The 12,412-nt window shown below is 41.3% G+C and overlaps 1 protein-coding gene across 1 annotated transcript in view; it reads left to right on the top strand.

The window, feature by feature from the left end:
* Positions 1-12,412, top strand: part of LOC126203682 (uncharacterized) — a 209,592-nt gene that overhangs the window by 177,061 nt on the left and 20,119 nt on the right. The window contains exon 3 of the mRNA XM_049938048.1: positions 5,705-5,909. Coding sequence (XP_049794005.1) covers positions 5,705-5,909 — 205 coding nt within the window. The remainder of the gene's footprint in view (positions 1-5,704; positions 5,910-12,412) is intronic.

Here is a 12,412-nt window from a genome sequence, read left to right as displayed (position 1 = left end):
AAATTTATCTACTTTGCCAAGCGTTTTTAGAGCATTGGCTTCTCGTTCTCGCCTTTCCTTTGATAATTTTCGAACTGCCGCCCCACTTAATTTTGCACGTTTGCTTTTTTCACAGTTATTCATTTTATGGCACTTACAGAATTTCAACCAACAGTCAAAACAAAAGAAAAAAAATTTGTAAAAGGAAAGAAAGTAAGACTGTATCCATTTACAATCATAATACTCCGCACACGAGCACAAAGTTTTTTCCTTTAAACACGGAGCATTGAAGTGACCTAGTCGGACTGCTTGACGTAACTGTGCTAAGAACGAACGACAATGCAGAATGATTTAATTTCATTGCCGCCTGTTTCTCTGTTGTCGGTAACAGTAGAAGCACACCTGCCGGCTGGAATTCGTATCGTAAAGAAAACGGGACAGTCCCTTTTTTTTTATTGTTTCCCGCGTCGCCGGAATTTTAGCTGGGACGCAAATATGTTCTGAATATTTTGACAATGTCTTTCTAATTTAAGAAGCAAATAATTTTTGCAATTTCTTGCACTGAGGTGTGCTGGATCGACTGTTATCCCATTTATCCTTATAACATTTTAGTGGTTTCTGACGCAGAGATGACAGACTGTTGTTGTTGTGGTCTTCAGTCCTGACACTGGTTTGATGCAGCTCTCCATGCTATTCTGTCCTGTGCAAGCTTCTTCATCTCCCAGTACCTACTGCAGCCTACATCCTTCTGAATCTGCTTAGTGTATTCATCTCTTGGTCTCCCTCTACGATTTTTACCCTCCACGCTGCCCTCCAATGCTAAATTTGTGATCCCTTGATGCCTCAAAACATGTCCTACCAACCGATCCCTTCTTCTAGTCAAGTTGTGCCACAAACTTCCATTCTCCCCAATCCTATTCAATACCTCCTCATTAGTTACGTGATCCACCCACCTTATCTTGAGCATTCTTCTGTAGCACCACATTTCGAAAGCTTCTATTCTCTTCTTGTCCATACTAGTTATCGTCCATGTTTCACTTCCATACATGGCTACACTCCATACAAATACTTTCAGAAACGACTTCCTGACACTTAAATCTATACCCGATGTTAACAAATTTCTCTTCTTCAGAAACGATTTCCTTGCCATTGCCAGTCTACATTTTATATCCTCTCTACTTCGACCATTATCAGTTATTTTACTCCCTAAATAGCAAAACTCCTTTACTACTTTAAGTGTCTCATTTCCTAATCTAATTCCCTCAGCATCACCCGATTTAATTTGACTACATTCCATTATCCTCGTTTTGCTTTTGTTGATGTTCATCTTATATCCTCCTTTCAAGACACTGTCCATTCCGTTCAACTGCTCTTCCAAGTCCTTTGCTGTCTCTGACAGAATTACAATGTCATCGGCGAACCTCAAAGTTTTTACTTGTTGTCCATGAATTTTAGTACCTACTCCGACTTTTTCTTTTGTTTCCTTTACTGCTTGCTCAATATACAGACTGAATAACATCGGGGACAGGCTACAACCCTGTCTCACTCCCTTCCCAACCACTGCTTCCCTTTCATGTCCCTCGACTCTTATAACTGCCATCTGGTTTCTGTACAAATTGTAAATAGCCTTTCGCTGCTTGTATTTTCCCCTTGCCACCTTTAGAATGTGAAAGAGAGTATTCCAGTCAACATTGTCAAAAGGTTTCTGTAAGTCTACAAATCCTAGAAACGTAGGTTCGCCTTTTCTTAATCTTTCTTCTAAGATAAGTCGTAAGCTTAGTATTGCCTCACGTGTTCCAACATTTCTACGGAATCCAAACTGATCTTCCCCGAGGTCTGCTTCTACCAGTTTTTCCATTCGTCTGTAAAGAATTCGCGTTAGTATTTTGCAGCTGTGACTTATTAAACTGATAGTTCGGTAATTTCCACATCTGTCAACACCTGCTTTCTTTGGGATTGGAATTATTATATTCTTCTTGAAGTCTGTGGGTATTTCGCCTGTCTCATACATCTTGCTCACCAGATGGTAGAGTTTTGTCAGGACTGGCTCTCCCAAGGCCGTCAGTAGTTCTAATGCAATGTTGTCTACTCCCGGGGCCTTGTTTCGACTCAGGTCTTTCAGTGCTCTGTCAAACTCTTCACGCAGTATCGTATCTCCCATTTCATCGTCATCTACATCCTCTTCCATTTCCATAATATTGTCCTCAAGTACATCGCCCTTGTATAAACCCTCTATATACTCCTTCCACCTTTCTGCCTTCCCTTCTTTGCTTAGAACTGGGTTGCCATCTGAGCTGTTGATATTCATACAAGTGGTTCTCTTCTCTCCAAAGGTCTCTTTAATTTTCCTGTAGGCAGTATCTATCTTACCCCTAGTGAGACAAGCCTCTACATCCTTACATTTGCCCTCCAGCCATCCCTGCTTAGCCATTTTGCACTTTCTATCGATCTCATTTTTGAGACGTTTGTATTCCTTTTTGCCTGCTTCATTAACTGCATTTTTATATTTTCTCCTTTCATCAATTAAATTCAATATTTCTTCTGTTACCCAAGGATTTCTATTAGCCCTCGTCTTTTTACCTACTTGATGGTCTGCTGCTTTCACTACTTCATCCCTCAGAGCTACCCATTCTTCTTCTACTGTATTTCTTTCCCCCATTCCTGTCAATTGTTCCCTTATGCTCTCCCTGAAACTCTGTACAACCTCTGGTTCTTTCAGTTTATCCAGGTCCCATCTCCTTAAATTACCACCTTTTTGCAGTTTCTTCAGTTTCAATCTGCAGTTCATAACCAATAGATTGTGGTCAGAGTCCACATCTGCCCCTGGAAATGTCTTACAATTTAAAACCTGGTTCCTAAATCTCTGTCTTACCATTATATAATCTATCTGAAATCTGTCAGTATCTCCAGGCTTCTTCTATGTATATAACCTTCTTTTATGATTCTTGAACCAAGTGTTAGCTATGATTAAGTTATGCTCTGTGCAAAATTCTACAAGGCGGCTTCCTCTTTCATTTCTTCCCCCCAATCCATATTCACCTACTATGTTTCCTTCTCTCCCTTTTCCTACTGACGAATTCCAGTCACCTGTGACTATTAAATTTTCGTCTCCCTTCACTACCTGAATAATTTCTTTTATCTCGTCATACATTTCATCAATTTCTTCATCATCTGCAGAGCTAGTTGGCATATAAACTTGTACTACTGTAGTAGGCATGGGCTTTGTGTCTATCTTGGCCACAATAATGCGTTCACTATGCTGTTAGTAGTAGCTAACCCGCACTCCTATTTTTTTATTCATTATTAAACCTACTCCTGCATTACCTCTATTTGATTTTGTATTTATAACCCTGTAATCACCTGACCAAAAGTCTTGTTCCTCCTGCCACCGAACTTCACTAGACTAGAAAGTTTAAATAGTCTTGTTGGCTATTGATGTGGTGTGTTGTCATTTGTGTGAACACTGCTGTTATGTCTACCAGCAAATGCACCTTTTGTTGCAATATAAAATAAAAATAACTTTTCCTCGAAGAAGAAAAGCTTAGTTAAGAATATTAATATAAAATTTGCAATGCCACGTACCATTCGATTGCACAGAGTGGGAACTTTGATATCGTGCAGGCTGCAGCACAATAAATGAGACAAACAAAAGTTGGTTTCTTCTTCTTTTTTTGCCAAAAAAAGTAACTAAGTAAAAAAATAAATAAAATTTTTAAAATGTTGTGAAGTGTATTTCACACATTATTAGATATTCTGCTTATGTTCTTTTCATATAAACACGAGTTTAAAATGTAAAACATTCCCAGTATCAACATGTTTCGTTAAACGGGTGTCATTAAATCAAAGCTCAGATATTGAAGAGCACAGAGCTTTCACATTAATAACAGTAATGGAGGGTTGACTTGATACTTCCCCGTAATTTCTAGAAGAAATTTGGGTCGGGGTTTACGTACTGAGGTCCGCACATGCTAAAGTATTTAAGAAACTGCTGATTAGTTTATCAGAGCTTTTCAGGGGTCCCGTTATTTCACGGGGAAAATATGGTTGGGTTAAGTCGAAGCCGACAACATTCTCGGAATAATAACGTGCAGACATTGTATTGTAGATTGTCGTCTTGACAGCGTACTTCAAAATATTTTGAACAGTCATGAAGACGATACCAGACAGAATCCCCATGTTAAATTTACATTCAGTCACCAAGTAAACTATGTATATTTCCAGGCTTGTATTGTCGAATTTAGTTCTTAAGGCTTATTTAAACTAGCAAGTTTTTTAGCAATATTAAATTTTTTTTTAGTTTGTAAGCACAGTTATTTGAAAAAGTAAAAGGTTAAAATGAGTACAGCGCAAAAAATGCCCCCCTCTTAAGGTGCCGCCCCTAGGCCCGTGCATAGTCGGCCTATATGTAAATCTGCCGCTGATCAGTGGAATGCAACGTACTGGTCGTTGGACAGAAACAGACCACCCCCCACCCATGCAGTCATTGTGACACTGTGGACCGTGAGATTGCGTGCCTTGCAGACCTGTTAAAAGTGGTTGCAGTTGCTCCCACTATTTGACGTGCGTCCCTCTTTGAGCGTTGCATAATGTAGCAGTCATCTGCTGCTGTAGTAGACATCCTCTCCTTCGGGCAGCTGTCCCTGTAGTTCGGGAACAGTGCTGTTAACGATAACAATAATGTCCTCCTTCCAGTTTCCCGACGATTCTTCCCCGTGTCAAGTCATCCAAAGGTTTTCTCTGGGCCACGCTGTAATGAAGAACGCCACCACCACCACAGCTGTTCACCGATTGACACGCAGCGTCTTTTCCCGTCCCTTCAGCTGCCTCGGGTTGCGTCACGTTTGGCGCCACAGTCACGCTGACCGCACGCCGTGTGACGCCCAGCTCTGTGCACGGCTAGGAGATCTCTGGCAGCATACTCCCGCGCTTCGTTCATTTTCAGCGAGTTGCTAAATGTTGTGTTACTTTATCTATCTCGTCATAATGTTTCGGAGAACAGTGTTGTACAATAGAAATCTACCACACATTTCACCATGCGTCTCATTGTATATAGGGTGAACATTAATAAAACCGACAAAGTGCGGGGACAGATTCCTAAAATGGAGGAAAAAAGGTCCTATAAACGTGTATCCAGAAATCTATTGTTGCCACGGTAGATGGCATTGACGAACGAAAGTTCCTCTGACCACACGTCGCATGTTCCTTGTGTGTTTGAGGCTGTGTGATTGACGCAGCAGAATGGTCCGGTATTCGTGTCGGGAACAAGCCGAGAAGGTGTTTGTGTACGACCAAGTAGACGGAAACGGTCGAGAGGCAGCACGGTTGTACCAAAACAAGTACCCTCACAGACACCGACCACGCACGCAACATTTCGAGTCCTTTTTGGGCGACTGTGTGACCACGGGCCCTTTCAGACCGACGAACGAGTGCAGTGAGGTGGCGGACTGCATGTACACCAGATTCGGAGGACCGGGTTCTACAGGATACTGACACGATCCCGAGTACAAGATCCAGGCAAGTGGGCCGCTGCCATCCCTGTCACCTGCAGCACACAAGGAACACACACTGCGTGGTTAGAGGAACTTCCATTCCTCAACGCCATCTACCGTGGCAGCGATTCATTACTGGACACATTTTCCTCCTCGGTCCCTGCAGATTGGCTGTTTTATTCGTGTCCGCGCTGTGTGAGACCGCAGGCTGAGCCGTGCGTTTCGCCTGTCGGCAGCTGCGGCTGTTCCCCGGGCGGGACCGGCACGAGACGGGCGTGGCCATGGAGTCGTGGCCCAGCTACAACGCCAACTTCAGCTTCTCGCTGCCGGCCGACCGCAGCGGGCCGGGCGCCTGCTTCCTCGTCATCACGGGCTACGCTCTCGAGGCGCGCGGCAGCCGGCGCGTCATCGGGGCCGCCACCTGGAGGCCCGGCGACCCAGGTGGGTGTTCCGTTTACGTCAAGTTACGACAAACTCCCGCCACACGACGCTCTTCTCTCATTGTTCCGTTCCGGTTTTTTGTTGTTGTTAAGTATATGTGCGGCCCAAAAATGCTCCTCTTCTTCCAGTGTGGCTGAGGTAAGCTAAAAGGTTGGACACCCCTGGACACCATCAAAGTATGGACTTGTCACTGTTCACGCGTTCTAACAGGCATGTGACATTGACTAAACTCGATGTCGAAGCACAAATGCTGTTCCTCCAGATTCTACTTTCGGTTGTATTTCAATAATTATCAAATTTTGTAAATACGAAGGTCATTCAATAATTAAAGCGACAAATTGGTCCAGAGAAAAAAGCTTTTATTTTTACAAAACAATACTTTCTCTACTTTACAACATAAACCCCCTCAACATTTATGCACTTGTTCCAAAAGGCTGAAAGCTTTTTTATTCTGGCTGCAAAGAACTCTTTACTTGATTTTGAACCAGTTTCCCACAAACTGTTTCACGTCCTCGTTGTCCTGGAACCTCTTACCATGTAAGGCCTCCTTCAGTGCACCAAACAAATGGAAATCACTAGGTGCTAAACCAGGACTGTAAGGGGACGAGGCAGTACTTTCCAGGCCATTTTGTCGACGGTATATGGTTTAGTTGAGCAATAATGAGGACGTGCGTTGTCTTGCTGGATAATCACGCCTCTCCTCTGAGACCCACGTCGTCTCTCTCTAGTTTAAAACCATATCCGAGCAGTCCTGGACCTTCAACATCCCAAAACATTGTCAACATGACTTTTCGTGCTGGTGCCTGGGTTTTGAATTTTTTCTTAACAGGTGATACGGTGTGCTTCGACTCCACGCTTTGTCTTTTTCATTCTGGCTCATAGTAGTGAACCCAAGTTTCATCATAAGTTAAAATTTTGTTGAGGATGTGTTCACCTTCTCTTTCATAACCTTTCTTTAGCTCTGTGCACACCCTCAACCTTGTTTTCTTGTGTTGCTGCATCAAGTCCTTTGGGACCCAAGACTTGCTTATGTTTTGCGGTACTTCAGCTTGTTACAGGTAATGTTATGTTACAGGTAATGTCGTGAACTGTACCAGTACTAACCACGGTGGTAGGCATCAACAATGTCATCAATTGTTTTGTTGTGGTCTTCAGTCCTGAGACTGGTTTGATGCAGCTCTCCATGCTACTCTATCCTGTGCAAGCTTCTTCATCTCCCAGTACCTAATGCAACCTACATCCTTCTGAATCTGCTTAGTGTATTCATCTCTTGGTCTCCCTCTACGATTTTTACCCTCCACGCTGCCATCCAATGCTAAATTTGTGATCCCTTGATGCCTCACAACATGTCCTACCAACCGATCCCTTCTTCTAGTCAAGTTGTGCCACAAACTTCTCTTCTCCCCAATCCTATTCAGTACCTCCTCATTAGTTATGTGATCTACCCATTTAATCTTCAGCATTCTTCTGTAGCACCACTTTTTGAAAGCTTCTATTCTCTTCTTGTCCAAACTATTTATCGTCCATGTTTCACTTCCATACATGGCTAAACTCCATACAAGTACTTTCAGAAACGACTTCCTGACACTTAACTCTATACTCGATGTTAACAAATTTCTCTTCTTCAGAAACACTTTCATTGCCATTGCCAGTCTACATTTTATATCCTCTCTACTTCGACAATCATCAGTTATTTTGCTCCCCAAATAGCAAAACTCCTTTACTACTTTAAGTGTCTCATTTCCTAATCTAATTCAGCATCACACGTCTTAATTCGACTACATTCCATTATCCTCGTTTTGCTTTTGTTGATGTTCATCTTATATCCTCCTTTCAAGACACTGTCCATTCCGTTCAACTGCTCTTCCAAGTCCTTTGCTGTCTCTGACAGAATTACAATGTCATCGGCGAACCTCAAAGTTTTTATTTCTTCTCCATGGATTTTAATACCTACTCCGAACTTTTCTTTCGTTTCCTTTACTGCTTGCTCAATATACAGATTGAATAACATCGGGGACAGGCTACAACCCTGTTTCACTCCCTTCCCAACCACTGCTTCCCTTTCATGTCCCTCTACTCTTATAACTGCCATGTGGTTTCTGTACAAATTGTAAATAGCCTTTCGCTCCCTGTATTTTACCCCTGCCACCTTCAAAATTTGAAAGAGAGTATTCCAGTTAACATTGTCAAAAGGTTTCTCTAAGTCTACAAATGTTAGAAACGTAGCTTTGCCTTTTCTTAATCTAGCTTCTAAAATAAGTCGTAGGGTCAGTATTGCCTCACGTGTTCCAACATTTCTACGGAATCCAAACTGATCTTCCCCGAGGTCGGCTTGTATCAGTTTTTCCATTCGTCTGTAAAGAATTCGCGTTAGTATTTTGCAGCTGTGACTTATTAAACTTATTGGGGTTTGCACAGCTGAATAAGTATTAAGGAGAAAAGAGACATCTTACTAATAACTATATTTGCACATTCAAGAACAAAACAAGATTACAGCGATCACAACACAAGAATCAGCGCACACAAAGAGTGTTAGGCAATGCCAAAGAGGTCTAATTTACACAGTGCACTTTGCTCCGTCACACACGAAATATATTGTTCACACAATTCCAACACCCCTCCTTGAACTTATATTTTGTGTGTTGCTTCCACAAGATAAACCAAATAGTCCCACAATCTTCTCAAACTTCTCCCTTTCCAAGGGTTTGGTCAGAAGGTCAGCTAACATGTCTTCTGTACGTAGATAGTCCACGGCAATGTTCTGTCGTTCTACGTGGTCCCGAATGAAATGGTGCCGTATATCAATATGCTTTGTCCTAGCACTAGTAACATCATTTTTAGCTAGGTTTATGGCTCCCTTATTGTCACAGAAGATGGTTGTAGGTTCCTCAATTAAATTGGGTTCTATTTCACTTATTAATGTTCGTAGCCATAATGCTTCCTGTGTGGTGTAGGATAGTGCCATATACTCGGCCTCTACGGTGCTCAATGCAACAGTTTTTTGCTTTTGACAGGACCATGATGTGAGGCCCCACATTAATTTAAAACAGCAGCCAGTGGTGGAGTATCTGTCCCCCTATTCACTCCCCCAGTCCGCATCGCTATATCCCTCTAGTTTTGCGTTACCATCTCTATGGTATTTTAGCTCATAGTTTGAGGTTCCTCTTAGGTATCGGAATATCCTCTTTACAGCTTTCCAGTGCTTTTCCTTTGGGTCTCTGCAATATCTGCTCACTGCATTGGTGGCAAAAGCAATGTCGGGTCGTGATGTTTGAGACAAATATAACAGACTCCCTACTGCTTCTAAATAAGGAACATTCTTGTCACATTCCACATCAGTCTCATTTACACTTAACTTCACTCCTACTTCCATTGGAGTACTTATGGGTTTGCAATCACTCATGCCAAATTTCTTTAATATTTTTTCCGTGTATGATGATTGACTTATGCTCAATTCTTGTCTTTCTTCATCCTTAGTAATTTGCATACCTAAATAACGTTTAACTTCTCCCGAATCATGCACCTTAAACTTGGTTTGCAGCTGTTTCTTGAAAATTCTCATTTGGCCTTCACTTTCAGACAGGATATAGAAATCGTCCACCCATATCGCCATTATTATTTCTTCTTTTCTCCCTTTGCTCCCTTTATAGTAAATGCTGGGATCTGCCTTGGATTGCTTCATATTCATATTTATTAGAGTTTCATGTAGATATCGATTCCAGCAGCGTCCACTTTGTTTAAGTCCATAAATACTTTTTCTCAAACGCCAAATATTTTTACTTTCTGACCTGGTTTTTATGGCTTCCCTTGGTGGAATGACATATATCTCCTCCTCCAATTTCCCATTTAAATATGCCGTTTTAACATCCATATGATGAATTATTAAATTTCGTTTTACTGCCAAGGCTAAAAGATATCTCAATGATGCATACTTGACTACAGGTGAAAAAGTTTCTTCGTAATCTACCCCTTGTTTTTGTGAATATCCTTTTACCACAAGTCTTGCTTTGTATTTTGGTGATAAGCTTTCAGGGTTCTTCAGATTGAATACCCATCTTGCCTGCAGTGGTTTCTTATCTCCTGGCATATCTACCCATTCAAAGGTTTCGTTTTGATATAAAGATTCTAATTCTCTCTTCATCGCTTCTTTCCATTCTTGAGAGTTTGGGCCACTCATTGCTTCTTCTGCTGTTCTTGGCTCATCATTAAAAGACTGTGCTGTATACATCTCAAAATCCGGATATTCCTTCGGTTTTGGTACACGAGAAGAACGCCTTACATTGGTTTCTTCATGTTTTTCATCTTCTAACTCATTGTCATCATAAATTGCTTCCATTTGTCCTTGGCTGTCGTCTTCCTCTTCTTCACTTCCTATTTCCTCACACAAGGTTTCACCTTCTGAACTAGGTGCAGTTGACTTAGTGGTTTTGCTCTCTTCTGAGTCCTTTCTATTTTCAAAGAATATTACATCTCTACTTGTGACAATCTTTTTAGTCAATGGATCCATTAATCGGTAGCCCTTTGAATTTTCACAATAGCCTACAAAAATATACTTTTTAGCTTTCGGATCCCACTTTCCTCTTAGCTGTTTTGGAATATGTGCCATTGCATCACACCCAAAAACCCTTATATTGCTTAGATCAGGTTTCTTTCCTACCCATATTTCATAAGGGGTTCTACTCTTTAATGCTTTTGTAGGTGATCTATTATTCAAATATACAGCTGTTGACACTGCCTCTGCCCAAAAATCTTTGGATAATTCAGCGTCAGTCATCATGCTCCTTGCTTTCTCAACAATGGTCCTATTAGCCCTCTCAGCAACCCCATTTTGAGATGGGCTGTACCTTATGGTAGTTTGATGCCTGATTCCCTTTTCTGTCAGAAGTTTCTTCAATTTCTGGTTAATATATTCTCTCCCATTATCAGACCTGATGATCTTGATCTTCTTTCCTGTCCATCTTTCAACCATATTGCAATATTCCTCAAAGATATCACTCACTTGGTCTTTAGAACTAAGAAAATAAACATGAGTATATCGTGAGTAATCATCAATAAACGTAAGAAAATAATTATTCCCACCTATGGATTCACACTCCATCGGACCACATACATCTGTGTGGATTAACTGTAAGACTTCTGTGGATTTACTCTTACTAGTCTTGAAGGGTAACCTTGCTTGTTTTCCCTTTATACATGTCTCACAAGGATCCTTGGACACACTAAAATTCTGTATTCCCTTTACCATATCCTTTATTATAGACATACTCTTTCTATTTAGATGTCCAAGCCTCCGGTGCCATAAAAAACCTTCTGCTGAATATACTGAATCACTGACATTTTTATGTTTACTGTCAATGATATCCAACTTAAAAATACCCCTTTCGTTACTTGCTGTAGCTATAACTTCACCACTTTCACTGATTACTCTTGCACCCTGCATGTCAAAGGTGACTGTATTTCCTTTCTTGACAATTTCCCCTACAGACAGCAGGTTAGTTGCCACATTTTTTACATAATGAACATTGTGTGCTGTAACCATATTTGATTCACCATTTACACTTACATGTAGATCTAGTTTCTCAGCCAGGTGACTCTGGAGTGTGTTGCCATCAACAGTAGATATTCCCATATGAGTCTTATCTTTGATGTCATAAAGAAGTGATTTATCTTTAACAATATGCACAGATGCACCTGAGTCTAAAATCCATTCCATATCACGGTTGCTCATCCCACCAAAAGAATAAAAACATGAGAGTGCTTTACCTTTGTTATTGGTCCTTGTCTCTGGGCTATCAGTAACATACCTCCTTCGCTGAGTGTCTGATCCTGGGCTTACTTTTTCTTTGCAATGAGATGCAATATGTCCCATCTTCTGACATTTATAGCACCTCACCGGTTTCTTCTTTTTGTTTTTTGAGTAGAGAGCAGACGCACCTTCCTTCTCCAATGTACAACAGCTTGGAGCACTCCTTACGTCCTGCAGGATTTTCACCTTAACACTGTCGCCTGTGATTGGTATACCCGAGCTTTCAAGTCTCATAATCATACGTGCATACCTTTCGGGCAGTCCTGCCAAAAGCAATGTTCCTATCCATTCTTCAGCGATCTCGAATCCGATGTTTCTCAGTCGGTTCGACGTGTTTAATATTTTGTTAACGTATTCGTCTACACTCTTACATTTGTCCAGACGAGTGGTAATTAACTCGCGTAATAATCCTACTTTTCTCGTAAGACCACCATCCTCGAATGCACTTCGTAAATTGTCCCAGACTTCTTTCGCTGTAGCAGCTTTTTCAACGTGAACATAATTCACCGAATCAATCAGCAATATCAATTTTGATTTTGCTTTCCTATCCTTACTTGAATAATTCTGATCTGTGGATTTCATTGTCCCATCTACCACGTCCCATAGGTCGTCTAAACGTAAATACGCTTCTACTGCGAACTTCCAGGTTGCATAGTTTTCGCGACCTATACGTCTTTCAATCTGTGGGATTTGTGCC

Source organism: Schistocerca nitens, chromosome 9 (assembly GCF_023898315.1).
Source record: "Schistocerca nitens isolate TAMUIC-IGC-003100 chromosome 9, iqSchNite1.1, whole genome shotgun sequence".
NCBI classification, from domain to species: Eukaryota; Metazoa; Arthropoda; class Insecta; order Orthoptera; family Acrididae; genus Schistocerca; species Schistocerca nitens.
The sequence above is the reverse complement of the archived record's forward strand: the minus strand, read 5'-3'. Positions and strand labels throughout refer to the sequence as shown.